General features: G+C 37.9%; 1 protein-coding gene across 7 annotated transcripts in view; it reads right to left on the bottom strand.

The window, feature by feature from the left end:
• LOC130733076 (uncharacterized) overlaps window positions 1-26,986 on the bottom strand; it is a 31,723-nt gene that overhangs the window by 2,453 nt on the left and 2,284 nt on the right. Inside the window, exons 3-6 of one of the 7 annotated variants that reach the window (XR_009017316.1) lie at window positions 26,617-26,712; window positions 26,118-26,197; window positions 25,772-25,984; window positions 5,104-5,480 (exon numbers count right to left, since the gene is read on the bottom strand). Coding sequence is in view for 2 of the 7 variants with exons in the window: in XM_057585141.1 (XP_057441124.1) it covers window positions 26,136-26,197; window positions 26,617-26,712 (158 nt within the window). In the remaining 5 variants the exon portion in view is untranslated. Of the gene's footprint in view, window positions 1-5,103; window positions 5,481-13,118; window positions 13,602-25,544; window positions 25,985-26,117; window positions 26,198-26,616; window positions 26,713-26,986 lie in introns of those variants that run through there. The other 6 variants (XR_009017319.1, XR_009017318.1, XR_009017315.1 and 3 more) reach the window with 6 other exon arrangements.

Genomic DNA, 26,986 nt, shown 5'->3' with positions numbered 1-26,986 from the left:
CGAAGGTATAAACTGTACCCGAAGGCATAAACGGTACCCGAAGGTATAAACGGTATCTCATGATGATCTCCAAGTCATCCGACTCATCTCTATCCGATGGTCAACACTGCTCAACGAGCAAAGAGCATCAACATGCTCGGAAACTACCCGTTTCCCGGCTTATCTCTCAGATAGCCCAACAACACAACTGCTCCCAGAGCACAAGAGTATCAACATACTCAAAACCTCTCAACTTCCTCAACACTTGGATCCGACGACACTTCTCGTTTTCCAAAAACTAAGATTTGCATCCCAAGCTTCCCCGAACGAGTCTATTATCATTATTTGAAGATTTAGAGGTTGTTTAATGTCTTATGAGTTTTCTTTACAAAATAGTATCCTTTTAGTCTTATCGCAAATCCTATCAGTTCTCGGGATCTCCAAATCCCCAAATGACTCCAGAGAATGTCTCGATCCATAAACACCATAACAAGGCCCGAATCTCATTCGTCCTATCGAACTTTCTCAAAACTCTCAAAATAAAATCGGCATGACCTGCCCGCTATTCTCACTATTCAGAAACTCAGATTTCATTGCTAAAGCATAAATAACTCAGCACCATCAATCAACATGTCATATATCCACATAATAAGCAATAACCACATAGCACTTAGCATATAAGGCATGCACCACACATCCTAGATTACCCACATAGCACATAGCATATAATTCAATCTCAAAAACAGTCAGTAGATGAATCATCTACATTGTCAGCCGAAGCCTCAGAAAACATTTTCCCAATCATACACAAACAAGTGCATAAACAGTAAATCAAGTCGAATGCGTCGACACCTAAAGCATTAGCTAGTAAGGTAAGTTGCCCTTACCTCTAGTTATTCCAGCGTTCTCCCCAAACGTTCCTTCACAATGAGCTCCTTGATCTTCAGGAAATTCTTCAAAAGAACCTTTAAAGTAAAACCACAGAATTCTATCAAAATCTATCGGAAACTAAGCTATCAATGCTCACTAAGGTTACACGAAGTAGTTCATACTCCGAGGTACGATAATCTAGCGCGAAAGGACAAGTTTTCGGAAAAGGAATTTTCCCCCTCCTCCCTTATAGGGCTCGGCCACTTTTCACAATTGTGGGGCTCGATTTTTCTTCGATCAAACTTGGTTCCTATGCTTTCATTAGCCGTAACTAAGGGTATTCTGAACTCGGAAAAATTATCGGATCAAAAACTGTCGCAGGGGTATTTTGGTCATGATTTTTAACTTAGAAATTTCAAAACTGAAATCCCAAAAACCAAATTTTGCAGGGACGTTACTAACGACGTTTATGACAACTAATCCTACTAACACTAAGCTAAGGCGATAGTTTTTAGCCTAAAGGTTGAAGCTTTACCTCAAAAACTCCAAAAATGGGTATTTAAGGCTAAAATTGATTCCGGCGGAATTCCGGCGACATAACGGAAAATCTAATCCGGCAGAAGTGATCTTGGGCACATATAGAAGAGGTTTAGAATCAGAAATGAAAGATTCAGGATAGTTTTGCAAAAACCCATAAACTATCCACTCAGAAAACTCTACAGAAAAGCTATGGAAAAAGCGATCAGAGGTAAGGATTAGCGACTATACCTCGAAGCCTTGAAGCAGCAACTGATTAATCGACGATCAAGCAAGAGATGAAGAAAAACTCTTCTTCCTTACTCTTCAATGGAGCTCGCGGGTTTGGGAGAGAAATGGAGGAGTTCTTGTAAATTTTCTCACCTTTCTTGCTATATGTAGAAGATGGAAATTCGCGGCGAAATGAAAGTTTCGCGAATCTGATTTTTCCGGCGTCATTCTTCATGAATTCTAAGATATGTTTTGGCGAAAGAATTCCAAAACTAAAATGAGGTCTCCTTATATTTTTGGCAACAAATGCATAGTCGGTGTAAAACTATTTTACCCGATAAGTTGCTTTTTGCACCGAATGTCGGAATAGAAAACTTCCTTCGGAAGAAAGATTGAAATCATCAAGAGAAATGGGTGTACGCGTGTGGAATATTCATTTGAAGCTCTGAATAGATAAAGTCTTCATTGTCGAGAAATTCTAGGGTTTTGAAATACCAGGGATCCGGTTTCGGCAAACTTCCGATGATTGGAATCGGACGTTCGTAGATCCTAGAGTTTCGCCTCGAAACGATTTTGATATATGGAAAAAGAGAAGTTCTAACATTTCTCTGAAGATTTTTGGAATTAACTTCCGTCGTGCCTAAAAGTGAAAATTAGCTATATACTAGGGTTTCTGACCTAGGTTTAAGCGTAAAACGTTCGTGCTATAACTTTTATCGATCATAATGCAATCCTTGAACTTTTCCTGAACTTTCTCCTTCATAAATATATTTCATTTAATAAACTTTCGTTCAGGTTTCCCTTCACATTACATCAAGCCTAATCGTAAATGGAAATCTCTTCCACTTATTCTAAGCTTAAAATCTTGGGTCTTACATTACTACCCTCCAAAAAGAAAGTTTTGTCCTCGAAACTTAAGGGTCAGTAATAGTTCTGGATATTATTCCTTGATCTTTTCCTCTAACTCTCACATAACACCGTCCGTGTCCTTATTCCAAATAATTTTCACTAAAACACTCTGCTTTCTCTTCGATTGTTTCACTCTTCTAGTCCCAATGTTGACCAACGGCGTCTCAACAGACATATCATCTTTCAACTTGCCGAGGTCTAACTACAATCCTCAATGATACCACCACTAAAACTCTTACTCGAATATGATCTCCAGCTTCTGAAGTCAATCTTTACCCTAAGATTCTCATTCCACATAGCAAAATTCACTCGCTAATCTCTAGCTCGTATCACCAAAATCCATAACAAGTTTCATTCACTCTTAGACTTTAAGCAACTTGTCCAAATATGACAACCTCAAGTGTTCATCTTAATACTAACACTTCCCTTTTCTGTAACTTGATCACCATCTCGTCAATCAACTTCTTAATCTCTCTATCAAATTCTAATCAACTTCGAGTCCTAGAAACTTAAGACAACAGTTCATAGACTTAAAACCTGAACCTTCACCAAGTTTGGACCTCTAATGTCCGTTAATTCTTCAATGCTTCCTAAATGAATATCCATTTCTTCAAACTATATCTCCTTCGCAAGGGAACTTATACTTAATGCGAACTTTTCCTCCCAGCTCGACTAATCCTCGATCCAATCAAGTTAATCTTACCAATCCTTCTATCAAAGTCCATAGCCAGCTCTGATTCCGAATATCACCCCCTCAATATTAAGTTGATCAAGCCAATACATCGAAGGTGAAATTTAGAAAAACCCACTGGAACAGTCAATGAGTTCCTATCATCCAATAGTCACAAATATCCTGACCTCACATCCTCAACGATTCCGCTACGGAACTACACGCCCTCGACATCATACGTATACTATCCATAAGAAATCTCTATGAGATTCATTCTTCAGCTTCTAGCTTCCTTTTAAACGCATCGGTAGAAGACTACTTTCTAAGCTTAGCGGGTCATTCTAAACCTCGTATAACTTCTATAGCTAAAATACGAGCTACGGTCAAATAAGGTATTAATAGGCATAATAACTATAAGATCAAAGCTTAGACAGTATAAGTAAGTTAGGTGTGTTTGCACACGCTACGAGAGTAATGGAATATTACTGAAATGAGAAAGAATGGTTAGAAGGTTACCGTCGTTCTTGCGCCCTCCTCTGGCTAACTTCTTCGATCCTCCTCCGTCCATGATATAAACTCTTCCCCTAGTAGTGAGGCGCTTTCCCCTTGCAGTGTTAACAGATGGCTCCTTCTTGGGCGCCTTACAATCCACAGCTCGATGTCCCACTCGGTTGCAATTAAAGCATCTTGGTCCAGTCACTGGGCACTTGTCAGCAAAATGTCCAGTCTTCCCACACCTGAAACATGTCACGTCCGTGTTGCCGACTTGATTCTCTGCACCTCCAGTAGCAAGGGTCATCGGTTTGTATTGTCCTAGGGTATAACCTTCCCCCATAGGGCGCTGATAAGGCTTCTTCATCTGAAACCTTCCTTTTCCAAGATTGTCCTGGGAATTCGACCTCATCGGTCCCCCAGTTCCAGCTCCATTCATCCTTCTATTTTTCATCAGCTCCACCTCTGTGGCCTTCTCCACTAAGGCTTGAAACCGCATAATACCCAACGGCCTCACAGAATCTTCGATGTCTGCTCTCAGCCCATTCAGAAACCGCTTACACATGTAGCGTTCATCAACATGGTTGTTGAAAAACTGGAAGTGCTTAGCCAATGATTCCAGCTTGGAAGCATACTCAGGTACGGTCATGCTCCCTTGACCCAGGGTCAGAAATTGTGCCTCCCGCTCGTCTCGAGCGCTAGTTGGAAAGTACTTCTCTAGAAACGCAGTACGAAAGGAGTTCCAATTCACCTCTTCGTGGTTAGCCCTCATAATTCCTCTGGTACCCTTCCACCAGTACTCAGCGTCGCCCAGCAGCAGATAAGTTGCCAGGCCCACCTTAGCCCCTTCAGCAGTCTGCAGTACTTCGAAAATCTTCTCAATTCCTTGGATCCACAAATCCGCATTGTCCGGGTCAGTCCCACCCGTGAACTTGGGTGGATCCTGCCTTCTGAAATCATTCAGTCCTCTGTTCTGGTCCAGGGCTATTTCTCTCTGAAGCCGGTGTAGCTCGCGTGTATCCTCAGTAGCACGCCTATGAGCATTGTCATTCGTCTGTACAGTCATTGCTTGGACCAAAGTGGCCACCATCTCAGCAAGTTGGTTAGAGTTCACCATGTTCTGTTAAGTTAAGCAAACAGTTAGTACTCATCATAAGATAGCATTTCCATAACTATACAATATGATTAAGCAATAACTTCAATCAATTTTTAAGCGAAAAATCGCTTGCAGACAATCAATTTTTACTCTTTGCAGAGTCACACAACCTAGCACAGAAGACCTATTCCCCAACAACTCCCAAAAGACTCGACCGTGCTCTGATACCACAATGTAACACCCCGATTTCGGTGGCGTCACTTTAGTAACCAAAATAAACTTAATGCGGAAAACGTAATTTTTTTTTTTTTTATAATAACTAAGACAAGACTGAATTGAATAAAACCCAAATGCGAAAGGTAACAGAACTAATACACAATACATATAACATTCCCCGCTGTAAGTAGCGACCTCGTCACGAGTAACCTCCAGTGACGGAAAGTAGAAAAATGTAACGCCCGTAGGCAAAATGTACAATCCCCTAAGTGATAGGTCAAGTGTCAGCAACACAAGCCCTCAAAAATAAGAATAAGTCAGAGCTAGGACACTAACACCCAACCTTAATAGACTCTAATCACCCATCCCCCATACTTCCATCATCGACTCCCATCTGGTCATGCATGAAGTCCGGGTCCACGTCGAAGGCTCAATAGTAGTCATTTCGCTCCGGGTCTTCCCCGAACGACGAGGAATCACGGAAGAATCCACCAACGACATCTGACAAAAAGGGCATACATAGCCCCCCAAACACAGGTAGCACGTGCAAGGGTCAACTTACGGAATATAGGATAGAGAATACAAGACACCAGATAAAGTATAAGGGGTATATATATATATGTTGTCTACATACATATAAGTTCTGCATTGTCTACCCTAAGGTTTAAACATAGCATGTTATCAAATCTCTAGTACAATTCCATCATCAAAGCACATAACGATATCTATCAACATCTACTCATCAAAACACATAACTATGTTTATCAACATCAACTCATCAAAACACATAACGATGTTTATCAACATCAACTCATCAAAACACATAACGATACAATTAGAGTGCATGATATGTCAATGCAACGTCACTCTTGACGGTTCCAGAAAGAATAGGCTGGGCACGTTTGAGTTGGTCCTAACACTGGTATTGTGTCGACCATAACTCCGGAGTGTCACTTACAACCTTGACATAGCCGGATCAGTCCTAACCCTGCGGGTCGACTTTTCCCTCCGCTATGCCCGACAATCAACAGGTCGATCCTAACCTCACGGTCGATCATATCCCCCGTCGATGTCCGAATTAACCCGAAGGTATAAACTGTACCCGAAGGTATAAACTGTACCCGAAGGTATAAACTGTACCCGAAGGCATAAACTGTACCCGAAGGCATAAACGGTACCCGAAGGTATAAACTGTACCCGAAGGTATAAACTGTACCCGAAGGCATAAACTGTACCCGAAGGCATAAACGGTACCCGAAGGTATAAACTGTACCCGAAGGCATAAACGGTACCCGAAGGTATAAACTGTACCCGAAGGCATAAACGGTACCCGAAGGTATAAACTGTACCCGAAGGCATAAACGGTACCCGAAGGTATAAACGGTATCTCATGATAATCTCCAAGTCATCCGACTCATCTCTATCCGATGGTCAACACTGCTCAACGAGCAAAGAGCATCAACATGCTCGGAAACTACCCGTTTCCCGGCTTATCTCTCAGATAGCCCAACAACACAACTGCTCCCAGAGCACAAGAGTATCAACATACTCAAAACCTCTCAACTTCCTCAACACTTGGATCCGACGACACTTCTCGTTTTCCAAAAACTAAGATTTGCATCCCAAGCTTCCCCGAACGAGTCTATTATCATTATTTGAAGATTTAGAGGTTGTTTAATGTCTTATGAGTTTTCTTTACAAAATAGTATCCTTTTAGTCTTATCGCAAATCCTATCAGTTCTCGGGATCTCCAAATCCCCAAATGACTCCAGAGAATGTCTCGATCCATAAACACCATAACAAGGCCCGAATCTCATTCGTCCTATCGAACTTTCTCAAAACTCTCAAAATAAAATCGGCATGACCTGCCCGCTATTCTCACTATTCAGAAACTCCGATTTCATTGCTAAAGCATAAATAACTCAGCACCATCAATCAACATGTCATATATCCACATAATAAGCAATAACCACATAGCACTTAGCATATAAGGCATGCACCACACATCCTAGATTACCCACATAGCACATAGCATATAATTCAATCTCAAAAACAGTCAGTAGATGAATCATCTACATTGTCAGCCGAAGCCTCAGAAAACATTTTCCCAATCATACACAAACAAGTGCATAAACAGTAAATCAAGTCGAATGCGTCGACACCTAAAGCATTAGCTAGTAAGGTAAGTTGCCCTTACCTCTAGTTATTTCAGCGTTCTCCTCAAACGTTCCTTCACAATGAGCTCCTTGATCTTCAGGAAATTCTTCAAAAGAACCTTTAAAGTAAAACCACAGAATTCTATCAAAATCTATCGGAAACTAAGCTATCAATGCTCACTAAGGTTACACGAAGTAGTTCATACTCCGAGGTACGATAATCTAGCGCGAAAGGACAAGTTTTCGGAAAAGGAATTTTCCCCCTCCTCCCCTATAGGGCTCGGCCACTTTTCACAATTGTGGGGCTCGATTTTTCTTCGATCAAACTTGGTTCCTATGCTTTCATTAGCCGTAACTAAGGGTATTCTGAACTCGAAAAAATTATCGGATCAAAAATTGTCGCAGGGGTATTTTGGTCATGATTTTTAACTTAGAAATTTCAAAACTGAAATCCCAAAAACCAAATTTTGCAGGGACGTTACTAACGACGTTTATGACAACTAATCCTACTAACACTAAGCTAAGGCGATAGTTTTTAGCCTAAAGGTTGAAGCTTTACCTCAAAAACTCCAAAAATGGGTATTTAAGGCTAAAATTGATTCCGGCGGAATTCCGGCGACATAACGGAAAATCTAATCCGGCAGAAGTGATCTTGGGCACATATAGAAGAGGTTTAGAATCAGAAATGAAAGATTCAGGATAGTTTTGCAAAAACCCATAAACTATCCACTCAGAAAACTCTACAGAAAAGCTATGGAAAAAGCGATCAGAGGTAAGGATTAGCGACTATACCTCGAAGCCTTGAAGCAGCAACTGATTAATCGACGATCAAGCAAGAGATGAAGAAAAACTCTTCTTCCTTCCTCTTCAATGGAGCTCGCGGGTTTGGGAGAGAAATGGAGGAGTTCTTGTAAATTTTCTCACATTTCTTGCTATATGTAGAAGATGGAAATTCGCGGCGAAATGAAAGTTTCGCGAATCTGATTTTTCCGGCGTCATTCTTCATGAATTCTAAGATATGTTTTGGCGAAAGAATTCCAAAACTAAAATGAGGTCTCCTTATATTTTTGGCAACAAATGCATAGTCTGTGTAAAACTATTTTACCCGATAAGTTGCTTTTTGCACCGAATGTCGGAATAGAAAACTTCCTTCGGAAGAAAGATTGAAATCATCAAGAGAAATGGGTGTACGCGTGTGGAATATTCATTTGAAGCTCTGAATAGATAAAGTCTTCATTGTCGAGAAATTCTAGGGTTTTGAAATACCAGGGATCCGGTTTCGGCAAACTTCCGATGATTGGAATCGGACGTTCGTAGATCCTAGAGTTTCGCCTCGAAACGATTTTGATATATGGAAAAAGAGAAGTTCTAACATTTCTCTGAAGATTTTTGGAATTAACTTCCGTCGTGCCTAAAAGTGAAAATTAGCTATATACTAGGGTTTCTGACCTAGGTTTAAGCGTAAAACGTTCGTGCTATAACTTTTATCGATCATAATGCAATCCTTGAACTTTTCCTGAACTTTCTCCTTCATAAATATATTTCATTTAATAAACTTTCGTTCAGGTTTCCCTTCACATTACATCAAGCCTAATCGTAAATGGAAATCTCTTCCACTTATTCTAAGCTTAAAATCTTGGGTCTTGCAGGTGAACCTGACACACTACTCCACGAAACTGTCCTGCCTCACCCAGGCTACGAATCAACCGCTGAAACCTGTGGAATGGCCTCGGGGAGACCCCAACCACACCAAAAAATAACAACCAAAAGACACACTGCAACTATACAAAAACACACAACAAAGAAAGAGCGAAACCGCCATGAACGGCCTTAGCCACCACCAAATGAAGAAAGGATCCCAAATATGTTATGAGAGATATTAAAGATTAATACTAAGTTTATTTATGTAACGCCCCGATTTCTCAAGAGTCACACAGTAACCATTATCACAATTTTCGCAAAAAGTTTTCGCCGATTAATTAAAATCTTAAATTAACGACAAACCATTTATTACGAAAAGCTCTTTCCATGCGGGAAATAAAATCACATTAGCCTTTGATTGATCATCCGAAACAAAACGTATAACCATAGGTTCAAATCAAAATGTAAAGGTTACATCAAAACCGAACTTATTCAAAAACTGAAATAAATAAAAGTGTTCAGTGCCCAACCGAATCTCTCTCCCCAGCAATTACATAAAACTCTCAACCCTTTCCCTAATCTTCATCTCCGGAAGTGATCTCAACCTCCTGTGCCGGTTCTCTTGGAAATCTCTCCCTCATGTAGTCTAGCAGACCTTCGTATATACCACCCGCGCCCATCTCATACTGTTGTCATGCTGTATCGACAAAGCTCCTAGCTCTCCTTTCGTCGTCGGATGGATCTTCCCAGTTCCAAGGCTCTCCCTCCAATGGTGGAAGCTCCTAGATATCCGCCATTGGTTCCGGCATCAGCTTTGAATCCACCGAATGCTCCCTCTCATCCTCTAGCACGAACTCTGAAGGATCTATTTCCGGTTCATACCTCATGTTCGACGATTGTTGTGAATCCACCTCGATGGGTATTTGGAAACGTTGTGGAGCATACGGGAGTGTCACTCTTCCGTTCATCAAATAGGTCTTGAGCCAATTTCCTTGCTGGTCGTAACACCGAATTGCAGCACTGCCGACGTAGACTCTCCGGACTTGGTGTTCGTCGGCTACCCAAGCTTCTTTCCTCTGCTCATCATGGAGAATGATCTCCCAAGAATGACCCGGCCTCCTCGCGATGGTCATCTGGGGTTAAGCCCCCCCCCCCCCAAACAAACACGTAGCAAACAAGAGAAGAGAGGGTCAATTTCCATGCAATAGAACTCAAGCATACTTGCATATTAAACATAAAAATGTAAATATCGCATCACATATTCTCTTTTCGATAGTTAGTAAACCTAAAGGCTCAGTTAGGCTAATCGTCCTCACATCACACAACCACCTTTCTCCTTGGATCCAATCTCGATCATCCGCAGATAAACATCAATGGGGACCAACACAGTCAACCCATCACATGGAGACCAACACAGTCAATCCATATTCACAAGGGCCCCAACAAAGTCAATCCCTATCCCATGACTCATCATGGTTATCACGTGGGACCAACACAGTCAACCACAAAATCACCCTCGCGTGCAAGTACACTGTTTGTCTCTAACGGTACCATCATTCTCATGGTCCAGAGACTATTCCTAGCACTATTTACCATAATCATTCACACTACTTGCAAGCGAATGGTTCATAACTCTTATCTCAAGTTACTTAAATTAAACAACAGTAACAAATTACATAATTCTCAAGGATACAAGGCAAACATCATCCACACCCATCATACTATTCTCATCACAGAATCATGAATCACGCCTAACCCTAGAGGATTAGGGTTTCGGCCTCACATCCCAAAATCAAACACAACTTGTCATCATGCAATCTCATGTTACACGCATACAATAAGCATCATAGTATCAAACCTTAACATCATATATAGCATGTTACACGCATACAACAAGGCATCATAGCATCAAATCTTGACATCATATATAGCATGTTACACGCGTACAACAAGGCATCATAGCATCAAATCTTGACATCATATATAGCATGTTACACGTGTACAACAAGGCATCATAGCATCAAAACTTGACATCATATATAGCATGTTTTTCAATGAAAGGATCATGTAAACATGGCAAGCAACTCTCTAAAAAAAACAGCAACTTATCATCCTAACATGCGTATCATCAAGGGTTCGATCAAGCATCAGAAACTTCACAAAAACTTCAAGATTTCGCATAGCATCATGTATTGATCAAGGTTCATCACATATATACAACATCACACGCATAAGCATCACAAAACATGCATCAAAAGCAACCCGAAGACTATACCCGGACTGAAGTGCCCTCACCTTAGCGAAATGAATAGAAGAGAAGATGAGTGGTGATGATAGGTCACGAATCCTCTCCCTTAGCCTTGCTCTTCACACGAGTTCTTCCTCTTCTCTCTAGCCTCTTCACATAAATCCTTATTTCTAAGAGTGTACTGTTGGTTTTCTATTCTCAACACTTTAACAGAGGGTTTTTATCTCTCTTATTTTGAAAAAAAAAAAAAAAACAAACCCCTTCCTATATCACTCAACTCGCGGCCAACACACACACTAGGAGATAGGGATTTTCAAATTTTAACTCTATCACTTCTAATCCTTATCATATCTCTTAGGATTTAAAATAAAAGATAAAACCCTTCATCTTTATTTAAAAAAAATGAAATCAAATCAATTAAATCCCTTTTTCTAAAAAAAACGCAATCTTCAATTTAAACCAAACATATCTTTCCACAAGTTGTTGCAACTAACTCACAACAAATCAAAACCATATCTTTACATGAAAAATTCGGCCACTAACCCTAATTTTCCCCTTCTCCATTTTTTTTGGGTCTAAAATCACAAAATCAAATCATCTAAAATTATTTTCACACAAATTTTATTATTTTTCTGAAATAATAAAATTTTCACACACATAGGCTAAAAATATATATAGCCACACACATATGTCACACAGTAATTCTGTAATTACTGAAAACTCACTCACTTATAATAAAATCAGGGTCTTACAACTTACACCTCCGCTCCTTTTTACTTTCACCTATTACATCTTTACTTTCTTTTCTTCCTATCCCTCATTCCCATCCACCTCTTGCCACCTCAATACCTCAATATGAGATCTGAAAGAAACAATATTCTATGTGAATAATGTGGTTTAGGGTTTAGAGTTTAGGGCGTCTGTTGTGGATCTTCCTCAGCCTCCCCGTCGGCGCAGTCGTCCTTTGAAGACTCCTCCTTCCTGCGTGAGTACCTGTGCTCGTTCCCCGACGTGCGAGGAGGTGCGGGCGGCCGATGAGGGTCCTTCGCCCTTGTCGTCGCGGGCATCTTTTCCTTTTAGCGGTGGGCCTTACTTCACGCGTTCGAAAAAGACGTGGCTTCTTGGCAAAGTCTTGGGTCTTGAGTTTGAAGGAAGCGACGTTGAGGCTATTCGAGGTTTGGAAAAGCTTTACGAGGATCATTTCAAGGCTTGATTTTCGGTTCTATTTGGGCTATGGTTTAAGGATATTTATAGGGTTTGTCTGTGGCTTTTTTCCTTGGTGTCCAGTTTGTTTGTAATCCGGTTTTGATCCTTTTGTGCGGCCTAGTTGGTTTTTCTTTGTGCGTCGTGGTGCCTTGTTTTTGGGGTTTCCTTCGCTCCCTAAGTGTTCTGTCCTTAGGGTTTTTTGTGGATATTAATATATATTCCTTTATCTTTCAAAAAAAAATGTGGTGCAAAACGTGCACTAGCGGCAGGTAATATTTTAATATTTTTAATTCCAACACTGAATGAAAGTAAAAAAGAAAAGAAACTAAATGAAATTCCTTTCTAAAACACTTAGCATTGCTTGGTTCAATGGAGGGGAGGGGAGGGGAGAGATTTTAATGGAGAGAAGGGTAGAGAAAGGGAGGGGAGAGATTTTAATTGGCTATTTTGTTTGGTTCAAGGGAGGGGAAGGGAGGGGAGAGAAAGTAATTATTTTCTTATTAAAAGAGTAGGAGTTTTATAACTAAATAACTTTTACACCCTTTATGTATTTACTGATTATTTTTAAAAGAAAAAAAATTATAAAATTTGCGGCGTGAGAAAAAATCATATTAAAAACAAAAATATAAAATAATGTTATCAGCGTTGATCATTAAAAATATCAAAGAACATTTTTTTATCAACGTTGCCAACCCTTTAAAAAGAACGTTGCTAACTATAAAATAATATTATTGTTATAACGTCCAGAAGATTTTAGGAAAAATGTCAAGAAAAATAACATAAGATAAGATGCAGAAACATAAAATAAATAAATAAAGGATAAAAAGTGGAAGAAGTTAAAGAACAGAGTGCGAAATGAGAAGAACACAGATTAGAAGAAAGAGTATTTGATAGGATACGAGAAGAATTTTAAACAATTTGTAGGGGCATTTTAGTCATGTGAATTATTTTCCCTCCCATTGCCCCCACTTTTGGAGGGGACACAAAATTGAGTTATGAAGGATTTTGGTCCCCTCCATTTCCCTCCTATCCCCTCCTAAAATTTAAATCAAACAAGTTTTAAAAAATTCCTCCCTTCCAACGTAACAGAGCGGAATGAAATGAAATGAAATGGAGCGGGACAGAATGAATAAAATTCTCATTCCATTGTTTGGGTACTTTATGATGGAGCGGGACAAAGTTATCATTCTATTGTTTCGGTAGTAGACTGAACAAAATGAGTTATAACTTCTTTTATTCCTATATTACCACTTTAAAATAATAGAATGATCCTTTTATCTATAGTTATTGTTTTGTTTGTCAAATCATATACTCCTTCCTTTCTCATATTGTTTATCTCTTTTGTTTTGATGCCCTTCCTGGTTGCTTTTGCTGTTGAAAAATAAAAATAAAATGCAGCAAGGAATTAGCCCAGATACGCATGAAAAAACAATTGAAAAATAAAACGCAACAAGTAAAGTGTAGGAAGCATTAAAAAGCATTTGTAAAAAAACGTAGCAAGGAAAAGTGCAAAAACGCAGTGCAGCAAGATACAAGTGAGCGTAGATGTAGGAACAAGTGGGAGGTGTACCGAATTGATGAATAAAATGAGGTATATTTGTAAAATGATAATATTTTAAGAGACCAAAATTCTGACTCCATCCCCTACTCCCAAATTGGGGGAGGGAACGAATGTGATGAAATTCAATGAGATTGGATGGTATCTATCCCACTAGTTTCCATCTTATTCCACCCTTCATTAATATACCCAAAACAGTGAAACATAAAAATACACTATCTCATCCCACTCCTGTTGGAAATTGAGTGGTGCAGCTGAAAAAATTAGAAGAATTTTGTGATTCACTGACAGATTTTCTGGTACATCGTTTGTTCTCCGTTTTGGCTGAAACTTTAGTATGTCATTCGTGTCTGTGAGCTCTTTATTTTAACTCTTTTTATATGGGATTTCTCTTCACTATTGTTTGGGTGGTTTGCCATTTTTCTGTAGGTTCTTTTGTTGTATCCTATTTCCACTTTTCTTTGGTGTAGTTTTTCCCCTTTTTGTTTGAGGTTTATTTCCACCGTTTTTTGGTGAAGCTTTTGATGTCGTGAGACATTATTTTGTAATCATTATTTTTCTATAGTGGATTACTTTCTGCCTCGTGCCCGTGGTTGTTTACTTCTCATATTGAGAAGGTTTTTCCACATTTAAAATTTCACGTGTCTCTATTTTATTTTATTGTCATCTATTTACCGTCACAGTTGGAGTTAGATTTGTTCGGAAGTTTATTTTGTCCAGATTCTCACAAGTGAATAGAAGTTTTTGTGCTTCTATTTTTTCCACTGCGTCATTCAATTCCTAACAAGTGGTATCAAAGCTCTAGTTCTTTTCGGGGTGATTTATCTTGTGTTGAACAATGGACGTCAATCCAAGCCGAATGGTGACTTATTTTGAGGCGGCTCATTGATAAGTGCCAAATTTACCTGATTTTCTATATTAATTTCGGCACTTATCTGTTCTAAATGTGTACGTTATCTTTCAAATTATCCCTCAATAAGGTTAATTTAGTAAGTAGATAGTTTTTATATAGATAAATGTAAGATATGTTAGTTTTATCATTTAGACTCTTTAGTTTTTATTGTAGGAGAAAAGTCAAGAAGATCCAACCATTTGAAGATCAAAAGGGCTAAAAATATTGAAGTCCGCTTAAGCCAAATGTTTCCTCGCTTAAGCCAAATTACATGGCAGTAGCAATGATTCTGGAAGACAATTCGGCTTAAGCGAGAATTGGTCTCGCTTAAGCCAAAGACCTTACCTGAAGGTGAAGAAACCTGCTCGCTTAAGCGACACCTTTATCAGCTTAAGCGAAACTGTTGCCCTGTTTTATAAAAGGCTCGACCAGATCAGAATTGAAGAATCTCTTGACCTATTTTGGACTTTTGAGAGAGAAAACTTCAGAGAGAAGAAGGGAGGAACTTTGGGAGCTTTGATTCACCATCCATCAAGCTGGAATCATCACCGAGGACGGCACGGATCATAACTTTCGTCTTAGTTCTTCTTGTAAGCATAGCATCCATGTCTATGGATAGCTAAACTTCTCTTTGTTGGGATTGGGTGTAATACTTGACTTAAATGTATCCATCTTAGTTCTCTTTCATATGAATCTAGTTTATCTCTTGATTTCAATGATATGATCTTGATTTTAATGCTTGTTTTAGCTTGATCAACTAGAACATGATTTGAGATTTGATATGTGAGTGAAAGCTACATATTTGAATTAGATTTAGGTTGTATCATCTAATTTACCTGATTGCTAGACATAGGGTTAGGTTTATTAGTCGCTTAACATCTGAACTCATTACGTTTTGCTTCGTTAGTTATGCGAGACATCGATAATTAGAGAAGTGAATCGTTAATCTGCTCATGTAAGAAATTAATGAGATAGATAAGAACTGATGTGATGAAATCAAGGATAGAATAGGTTGTATGTGTTGAATTATAGGATATATGAGAGTTGATGTGTGAACCCCAATCCCAACAGCTTTCTCAATCTGTTTTTAAACCCGTTTTTATTACTGTTTTATGTCCACAACATTTCTCAAAACAATCAACCAAACGTTTCTTGAACTCGTTGCTTAAGTAATTTAGCTAAAGAACGGCGTTGTATTTCCAATTCCCTGAGGACGATAAAAACCATTTACTATACTACAATTGAATCTTGAAAGGGATTTGAAAGTAGTTGTGGTAAAAATCTCTCAATAAAATGGCGCCGTTGCCGGGGAATTGCATCAATACATTTGCATTGCTTTAGCTTTATTATCTTGAGTGATTGTGAATATTGTATATATATCTTATTTTCCTTTTACTTTCTATTTATCTTGTTATTCTCACATCTCTTTTGAGCTTTGAGTAAGGAGAGATGATGGAGCTTGGATTGAATGATGTTATCTTGGCACAAAATATGCTCTTGCAACAACAGCTGGAAGAGATGACAAAGCAATTGGCCAATCTTCCGAAGATGTTCGCATAAATGCAAGAATCATCCTCCAATCAAAAGGTTAGGAGATGTGAATTGTGTTTTGGATCTCATCCTACTGGTTTTAGTGCTCCACAGGAAGAACATGTGCATTACATATGGAAACAAGAACCAGAACCTTCTGATAGGCCACCACTATCATACCAACCACCAGAGCAAGATAAAATCACTAAGTTGGAGGATACCTTTAATCAGTTCATGGAAATTTCAATGGTCAATCTAAGGAATACTAATACCTCCATCAAAAGCTTAGAAATTCAGGTGGGGTTATTGGCTACACAAATGGCTGAGCACCAGAAAGATAAATTAGCAGCCAATGATGAAAAAGTTGATGGTCAGAAAATTGAGGAAGGTGAAGAAATTGTTGAAAAAGAGAATGAGGAAGAAATACAGGTTGAGGTAAGTTCCAAAACATTGGAAGAGTCACATAATCACCAAAACATAGGTATGGACTTTCAAGTTGAACATATTGGCTTTGTGTTTGGTGATATGTTTGATCAATATACTCCGTTTAACTCCTCAATTCACATGTTCATACTTGATAATCTTAAATATAATTATGATGCTAAGCTGAAAACATGTGAATTTTATTTGAAAGAAGAAAATGGAAGAGAATTGAGGTGGAGTAAGAAAAGGAAAGAGAAAACGATGGCCAAGAAAATAAAGAGGCCAAGAAAGAAGAATGGCCTATTTTTCAATCATTGTTTGTGGTCACCATAGAAGTGTTTGCGTCGAGCTAACGACGTTAAACAAGCGCTTCCTGGGAGGCAACCCAGTGTTTAGTTAGATTTTCCAGTTTTCTAGTTATTTTAGTAAGTGACATGGTGATTTTGTGAAGTTTCACTTTAATTTGTGTTTTCCTTTGCTTCACAGCTTTTGGTCACCATATTGAGTATGTTCAAAGGCTTAGAGATCAATGATTTGATGGATTTGTAAAAGATAGGGCTGTGACTTGTTTTTGCATGTGAACTTGAGTAAATTGTGCATCCTGTGATTTTCTGTTTAAAACCTGAGTTTCAAAGTTATAGCAGGTCTAATTTGATGCTTACCATGCATATGAATTGATGATTTTTGAGGTTGGTGTGTTTTGAGAAAATTGAGGTATGTAGTAGTGTGCACATGATGAAAAACAAGTCACTCTAGGTGATTTTCTGCATTAACTGTACAACATTGCTTTCCATAGCTTTTGAAGAAACTCATGTTTGTGTTTCAATTTTAGTTTTCAAATATTAGAATAGGATCCAATGTGAAAATTTAGGCTTTGAAGTGAAAGTGCATTAAGACTGCTCACTGTGTAGTTTTCTTGATCTTGGAGTGTGCCATATGGCGATGTGCTTCAGCTGTAAAGTTTAAGGATTCTCACAAGTTTTAAATGATATGAATGGTGAGTCTAAGGACTTAGAAAGCTAGGAAAATGTGAAAAGAAGAAATTGAGGTGTTGGGTTGTGAAAATAGTAGAATTGTGTGTAAAGAATGAGTTAGAATATGAAATAAGAATCTTGTGTCTCTTTTCATGATTTTAGTCTTCACACAAGTTTCTTAGATGATAAGTAAGTGGTTTATCTTCTTAGGAAGCGTTGAGAATGGATGAATCAAAATTTGAGGTATCCACTTGTGTAAATAGTCAAAAAGAGTGCTACATTGAATTCATGTTCTTTGATGATTAACATGTGAAATTCAAGTGACTCACAGGTTTAAATTGAAGATAGAAATGTCTCATTATGAATGAAAACCAAGGAAGAAGATAAATGCAAATTTTGGAGGTTAGACTTGTGAATTTTGGCAAGACTTGACAGTATTCTGCTGCATAATTACAGGTAATTCGCTTAAGCCAGACAAAGTATCGCTTAAGCCAAATTCAGAAAGAAGTTACAGTGCACCATGGGTTGAATTTCGCTTAAGCCAGAAGCAAGTTCCGCTTAAGCGATACTCTAAACAGAAAAGATAGTACTATAACTGGTATGTTGGCTTAAGCAGGACATGTCTCGCTTAAGCGAGATACTATATAAAAAAATAAAAAAATAAGAGGAAACACTCACTCTTTAAAAACACAAACAACAACCCAATTCTCACACACAAATCACGTACATCACCACACACAAATCACGAATCCCACTCACACACAAAATCAAGAATCACTTCCTCTCACACACAAGAATACACAAAACTTGGTTCCATTGCACACACATGAGCAGGATTTTCAACTCTTTGGTTCAGGTTTCTCCATTCTCTCCCTTTCAATTGTACTTGTAAATTAGGGATTTTGGTTGTCTACTTCTCAGGTAAAGTTTTCTCATTCCTCCCTCAATTTGATTTCACATTCTAGAGCTCTAAATTTGGAGATTTTGATTGTGCAAGCACTGATGAGCATTGAGGAATTTGTGGTCTCATTAGGAAAAGAATTGCATGCTTTGAATAGGACTGTTTGAGGCTCTTAAGTTTGGTTACGGGATTGTAAACTCAAATTTTTATATGCTTCATATGTTAAAGGTTGTGCACCCTAGGTGTTTGACAAAATGCATGAATGAAAATGTTAAAATTGTCTTCTACCTAATGCATGAGATCTAGGCTGTTTAGGAGCAAATGTTGCAGCACAGACAGGGTCGTGATGCTTGGCCTGAGGACAGGCCGAATTCCAGGGAGGAGGAGAGAGCTGCTGGACATGGAGATGGAGATGAAGCTACTACTTCTGCAGCAGCTAACTTGAGAGCTAATGATTACATGATTGATGTTCAGGAGCAGGATGAAGTTGAGGATTGATGACCACAGCCACTCATCCAAGTTCATTTTTATTTTCCGTCATTTCACTTTCTAACTATTAGTACTTTCCTTGATTTTGGTTTTTATTTTGTTGTGTTCTTAATTGCTAGCACATGTTTTGAATTTTGGATTATGAGTTTGTTTTGCTCACTGTTCTGAGTTGCAAATGATTGGCTGTTGGTTTAGGTAATGAGCATGGTCTATGAAATGCTAAGTTGAGCATGATGTGTGTTTTTAAAAGTTCTTAGTTCATTGTGATTGCACTAACTTGGTGTCATTATATGATATGAATGCATCATTCACATGAATGTCATAGGCTCATTTTGAAGATGCTTGAAATCAGGGACTCCTAAGCCTAGTGAGGAGTGTAGCCAAACACTTGGTGAGATTCGAGAGATTCGCCATTGTTTTGCACAGTTTTACTTGTTTGAGTCTCTAACTATTGAATTGCATGGGAATGATAGAAAATGATCAAGGCAATTTTGTTCTTTAGTGTACATAAACTACTTAGCCAAATAAGCCTACCATTGATTAGGAATTCCAATTGCACCCCTTTTGAGCCTAAATGGAAATTTTGTTGTTCTTTGTGTATGATCCCGAACTTAAATGACAAAAAAAAACAATGTTTCTCCCATACTTTTTAAGTTAAGAGAGCATTTATGTGAGGATTGTATGCTAATGTGCTAAGTTGGGGGGAGTGGAGGCTCTGATATATTTTTGTTAGTTTTCTATCCTTTGTATATATAATGTTTGAAAAAAAAATGCTTGTGCATAGTCTATCAAAAAACAAAAAAAAAAGAAAAGAAAAGAAAAGAAAAGAAAAGAAAAAATGATTGAAAAAGAATGGAAATGAGAAGAAAAGGGGTTTATGTGCATGAAATTGTGTAAAAGGGGTGAAAAAGAGGATTGGTAGAAGGAGAGTGAAAAATGTTCATAATTTTTGCATGAATCCAAATGTAATTGCTCTCTTGACTTGAAAATATCTTGAAATCTAGCAAAACCAATTTTCTTGATAACCCTAGCCACATTACAACCCAGAAAGACCTTTGTGATTTTTGAGTTTCCATGCAGTTTTAATAGTTAATGAGACAGGTAACAAGTTTGACATGTTGTGAATCAATGGCTGAATAGTGTGAAACACTTACCTCATAGAGAATTGAAGAGTAGTGAATAGTTTGATGAGAATTTGAATGGTTCCCTGATTGAAGAGTATTGGATTCAATGTTATGCCAATGATTTCATGCTGGTGTGTTTTTGTATCATTACTGTAACCATTTGTTATGGGCTTCACATGTTCTAGTTGGTAAATGATGCTTGAATCATGCTTGTGAAAAGAAACTTTGACATTAGTAGTTCATAAGCCATGCTTGTTCAAGAACCTTTGTGAATATGTTTTGTTAGCCAATACCTTTTGTTTGAGGACAAACAAAGTTTCAAGTTTGGGGGAGTTGATAAGTGCCAAATTTACCTGATTTTCTATATTAATTTCGGCACTTATCTGTTCTAAATGTGTACGTTATCTTTCAAATTATCCCTCAATAAGGTTAATTTAGTAAGTAGATAGTTTTTATATAGATAAATGTAAGATATGTTAGTTTTATCATTTAGACTCTTTAGTTTTTATTGTAGGAGAAAAGTCAAGAAGATCCAACCATTTGAAGATCAAAAGGGCTAAAAATATTGAAGTCCGCTTAAGCCAAATGTTTCCTCGCTTAAGCCAAATTACATGGCAGTAGCAATGATTCTGGAAGAGAATTCGGCTTAAGCGAGAATTGGTCTCGCTTAAGCCAAAGACCTTACCTGAAGGTGAAGAAACCTGCTCGCTTAAGCGACACCTTTATCAGCTTAAGCGAAACTGTTGCCTTGTTTTATAAAAGGCTCGACCAGATCAGAATTGAAGAATCTCTTGACCTATTTTGGACTTTTGAGAGAGAAAAATTCAGAGAGAAGAAGGGAGGAACTTTGGGAGCTTTGATTCACCATCCATCAAGCTGGAATCATCACCGAGGACGGCACGGATCATAACTTTCGTCTTAGTTCTTCTTGTAAGCATAGCATCCATGTCTATGGATAGCTAAACTTCTCTTTGTTGGGTTTGGGTGTAATACTTGACTTAAATGTATCCATCTTAGTTCTCTTTCATATGAATCTAGTTTATCTCTTGATTTCAATGATATGATCTTGATTTTAATGCTTGTTTTAGCTTGATCAACTAGAACATGATTTGAGATTTGATATGTGAGTGAAAGCTACATATTTGAATTAGATTTAGGTTGTATCATCTAATTTACTTGATTGCTAGACATAGGGTTAGGTTTATTAGTCGCTTAACATCTGAACTCATTACGTTTTGCTTCGTTAGTTATGCGAGACATCGATAATTAGAGAAGTGAATCATTAATCTGCTCATGTAAGAAATTAATGAGATAGATAAGAACTGATGTGATGAAATCAAGGATAGAATAGGTTGTATGTGTTGAATTATAGGATATATGAGAGTTGATGTGTGAACCCCAATCCCAACAGCTTTCTCAATCTGTTTTTAAACCCGTTTTTATTACTGTTTTATGTCCACAACATTTCTCAAAACAATCAACCAAACGTTTCTTGAACTCTTTGCTTAAGTAATTTAGCTAAAGAACGGCGTTGTGTTTCCAATTCCCTGAGGACGATAAAAACCCTTTACTATACTACAATTGAATCTTGAAAGGGATTTGAAAGTAGTTGTGGAAAAAATCTTTCAACACTCATGCGGTGGATACAGTTATTTATTTTCTCTCTAATTCAGGGGGGGATTTGGCATATCAATCAAAATTACATAAGTGTTTTGCTATATATACTGTAGAGTCAGAATTTATTGCTGCAATCAAAGTTTGCGAGGAGTTTTTATGGATAAAGAATTTTTTTCATATTTACCTCGAAGATGATGATATTTATTGGTTGACAAAGTCGTTTTCGAGGACAAAGCTCAAGAATTGCAGCATGATTTTTATGATGACAAGATTTAACCCCACTTAAGGAGTGAAGGGGAGATGTGTTGGGTTGTTCCCTCCTTAATTGAGCCACACAACTTTATCTTATGGAAAGAAAAAAAAAGAGATTTTATATTTTAATTGGGCCAAGCCCAAGTTTCAATTATTTAAAGGGTAAACCCCTTATTTTTTTAAGAGGAGCAGTTGCAGCATACGTAACAGTGAAATTGGAATTCAGGTCTATGTTTTTGAAGCACAGCGACATTACAGAAGAATTTTGTGAGTCACTCACAGATTTTTTGGTACATCGTTTGTTTTTCGTTTTGGCTGAAACTTTAGTTTGTCCTTCGTTCCTGTGAGCTCTATCTTTTAACCCTTTTTATTTGGGATTTCTCTTCACTACTATTTGGGTGGTTTGCCTTTTTGCTGTGGTGTAGTTTTCCACCGTGTAGTTTGCTGTGGTTACCTTTCTTTGGTGTAGTTTTCCCCCTTTTCGTTTGGGGTTTATTTCCACCGTTTTTTTGGTGAAGTTTATGTCGTGAGACATTATTTTTCTATAGTGGATTACTTTTTGCCTCGTGCCCGTTATTGTTTAAGAAGGTTTTTCCACGTTAAAAATTTCTCGTGTCTTTATTTTATTTTATTTTATTGTCATCTATTTACCGTCACAGTTGGAGTTGACGGTAAATTTCCTGTCATCCCTGACCTTCCTTATAATAATTCTCAACTGTATATACAAACTTGTCAGCGACTTCAACTCCCCCAATCACATATAAATGGATTCTTTAGCAACAGAAGCAAAATAACCCTCTACGATGATTTCATTGGTTCTCTTATCATCCATGCTCCAAGACGAGGATCAAACACATCAACATTTGGAATCATTCACCCTCCATCAAAGCCGCCTAGTGCCTATAAATTTTCATGTTTGGTATTTTGGTCCATGAATGTTCCCTGGGATCAAATCTCTCATCAACAGATTTTAAATAATCTATGTTTTGAAAAAACTCAAACGTTTCCACTGTATGCTATCCAACCGGATCAAGATCGTACCCGTCGTTTCGCTTTCAACCCACTTTATAGATTCCTCCTCTAATAGCTTTAAATTACTAGTCCCCTGCGAGACTGTTTGGTTTTATCTTAATCATTCGCATCAATGATAACCTTCAGGTACTCAAATGATGGAATGCCAGAAAGAGAAGAAAGATGACACTTGAGCAGACGTTTAGCTTCCTTTGCACCATGGTCATTCAAGTCAAGTACCATTTCTTGGGCCTCTTCAGTGCTGGTGAAATTAATTAAGAAAATCACACTTGAGGAAGATTCATTCAAAATGAAGTGAATCCTAGCACATAAGTATTGAAGATATGTCATCATTAATCCATGGCTTATCATACTAAGTGAATGAGTCCACGTATCAACCTCGAGTAAGAGATAAGAAAATCCGAGAGGGAAGCTTATGGCGTTGAGGTGGAGGTGGCCTTTGCGGTGTGGAACTGTGTGATGGTTATTGGCTCCTGCAAGGTTGTTGTTGGAGGAGCCAAGGTGGTACTCCGATCTGGTGGGAGGGTGGTTCGACGGAGGTGATGTGGCCATTGTTGGAGAAAACGGGAACAAGAATCTCAAGAGTAAATGATGCAGTAACAGAGAGAGAGAGAGAGTAAAAGTGGGAGTAATTTATTTCTGATATCCTCTGTATTCTATATACATCATGACTACTTATAGTCAATGCTAAAACCCAAAGCTTAATAGCAATTAATACCCACTAATCACACAACATTAATTGCTCACATCTCTTATAAACTCTCCCTCTCACCTTGACTTCTCCGATGTGGGACTTGACTCCAACACTTGATTCCAACAATCTCCCCCTCAAGTGTGAGTCCTTCAACCACATCACCCATGATCCTCCCATCTGCGGAAGCATATCCACCCTTGCATCGCCGTTCGCTGCCAACGGAACCTGCCGCCTAGCCACACTGCTAGGAAGACTTTCGACACAAGGAGTCGTTACTATGGTCGCACGAACCATCGGCTCTGATACCACTTGTTGGGGAGAGTCACGACGAGGACCCATGGGCCAAGGCCGAGAGGAGATACCAAGGAGATCTTGGACACCACATTTTAACCCAAAACCTTAAGGCATTAGGTTTATGAGTCACATCTCTTATAAACTCTCCCTCTCACCTTGACTTCTCCGATGTGGGACTTGACTCCAACACTTGATTCCAACAATCATCTCGGCGAAGACCTCCATGGCAGTGGTGGATTTGGTGAGTCTTAATGGGAAGAAATTTGGGGTTGTAGAAGGGGTTGAGGGAGATGGTGAAGAAAGCTAACTTCTCTGTCAAAAGGAAAGAAATGCTTTTAAGGAGAAAGCTAGGTTATTTTCCTCTTTGTTCCTAAATGAGCTATAAGCATGAGGTTTACACTTATAGAGGGTTATAATCTCACTGCCCTAGTTTGTTACGCTATAAGCATGAGGTTTAAATTTCCACAAGCGTTTACGGTAGTTCTTGACTCAGCCCACCCTCTATATACGATATTATGGTTAAGATGTTGCATGACAATAGCATTCTTTTCTTTTGGCTTTTTTTACGCTGATATTGGTTTCATTTTCAGTAAACAACCAACCATTTATATATAATTTAAAAAGTACTTCTTTAGCATGTGCCTGGGACATAACGCTATTGGGAACTTATTTTTATTTCACTTTAGAGGGGATTGTTGTATTTTATTTTAATTAATTTCTTATTTGTGTCAAATTTAAAAAAAATCACATTTACTTTCTTTATATAAATCTTAATTAACTATTGAACACAATTTCTAGTTTACATTGCTTTTTGACCAGGTAAATAAGTTTGTTATCTTGATATTTATTCCTATTCTTTTGCATCAAATTGACAACACGTGAAAGAACTCACAGAAAAAAGGCAAAACTAAAAAGGAAAAAACTACACCAAAGAAAGGTGGAAATAGGATACAACAAAAGAACTCATAGAAAAAAGGCAAACCACCCAAACAATAGTGAAGAGAAATCCCAAATAAAAAGGGTTAAAAGAAAGAGCTCACATACACGAAGGACATACTAAAGTTTCAGTCAAAACAGAGAACAAACGATGTACCGAAAAATCTGTCAGTGACTCAAAAAATTCTTCTAATTTTTTCCGCTATGCCATCTCAACATGAGTGGGATGAGATGGTGTATTTTTATGTTTCACTGTTTTGGATATATTAATGAAGGGTGGAATGAGATGGAAACAAGTGGGATAGATACCATCCAATCTCATTGAATTCCATCACATTGGTTCCCTCCCCCAATTGGGAAGTATGGGATGGAATCAGAATTTAAGTCTCTTAAAATATTATCATTTTACAAATATACCTCTTTTTATTCATCAAATCGGTACACCTCTCACTTGTTCCTACATCTACGTTCACTTGTATCTTGTTGCACTACGTTTCTGCACTTCTCCTTGCTGCGTTTTTTTACAATTGCTTTTTAATGTTTCCTACACTTTAATTGTTGCGTTTTATTTTTCAATTGTTTTTTCATGCGCATCTGGGCTAATTCCTTGCTACATTTTATTTTTATTTTTCAACTGCAACAAAAGCAATTATTTTTCAACTGCCTTTGTTTTCTTTTTAAACACCAATGGTTCTTCTTCTTCATCAGAATGTATTTGTTGTGGTGATATTGGCTCCTCTTATAATCAAAGGAATGATATTTTGTATTTTGTTCAAAGTTATAAAAGCAATTAGTTAAATAAGATTAAATGGTTGAGTTGTTTACCTATTGTATTGTTTTATGGGTAATTTGTTCTTTTGTAAAGCTGTTTGGTACGAAAATGCATGCGACCGTTCAGTTCTGTGACCCCTCCTTCAAGTTGTGATCTGAGAGCTTGATCTCGAAAATAAGTGTCTGATTACCCAAATTTTGCAGCACTGAAGGGAGCTCTTTGTTGTAAGAGTTCTGATGTTGTAGTGTGTAAGTTGTTGGGCATCTCTGTCAAATAATGTCAGTTTTTCAGTTGCGGTTTCATCTAACACTTGCAATTGTATCTTGAACCTGGATTTTTGTTTTGTAATGATACTATGGCAAATAGAATGGTAATTCAATGTTTAAATACATTTCTTACTTGTTCTTGCAGCTCCTTCTACTCATAGAGAAAGGCCAAAGGCCATGCTTTTTGAATGCTTTCAAGATGTTTCTTGGTACCTGAAAAAGTGAAAATAACATAGAAACAAATTAGGAAAGGCAGAGTACATAATATGGATTTCATCTTCTATGCAAGATTTAATATTTGATAAATTATGTAACTGCCGGATTTGGGAGAATAGTGTAGGAAAAACATGAGACAATTAACAAAAGATAAACAAAAGGGTGGAGAGAAAGAGAGGGCAGATTTTTGGTCGAGAATGATTGAGTAAAAATAAGAAGGAAGGGAAAAAACAGAAGGGGGCCAAACTTGTAGCTGAGGGCAAATGAATGAGCCTTCCAGCAGAATATCAATTAAGGGGAAGAGGACCAAAACAGAAGACAAAGAAAGAGACGAAATACATTGTTGACGGCTTCACACAAATGGTCATTACTTGCCGAAATTTACACCATAACTGAAAAATGGTAAAAATTTCTACCTCTCTCAATAAAAATGAGCCTCCCATCTTCATATTCTCGTAGCTCCAGCTTGCTTAATGTCCCATTTGCATCTTTATCAAGGGCAAGAAGCATGTCTGCAGAGAAATCAAGGGCAAGACATATTGATAAGAAATAGTTTTAACTTCACTTCAATTCATTACAAAATTGAGGCCTGTTAATTTAAAGTGATAGAAACTGGAGCAAACAGAATGTAAAGGAGAAATTCTAGTATTTCACTTTTCAGTATAACTATTGATATTGTTGTTATGGAATCAGTGCTAGAATTGGATTTATGATGGACTGGTGTTATAGAAGCAATGCTAGAATGGAATTTATGAAAAAAAAGATAGCAGCGATATTTGAGAGTCC

This window comes from Lotus japonicus, chromosome 1 (genome assembly GCF_012489685.1).
Source record: "Lotus japonicus ecotype B-129 chromosome 1, LjGifu_v1.2".
Classification (NCBI taxonomy): domain Eukaryota; kingdom Viridiplantae; phylum Streptophyta; class Magnoliopsida; order Fabales; family Fabaceae; genus Lotus; species Lotus japonicus.
Note: the sequence above shows the minus strand (reverse complement) of the source record. Positions and strands in the feature narration are given on the sequence as shown.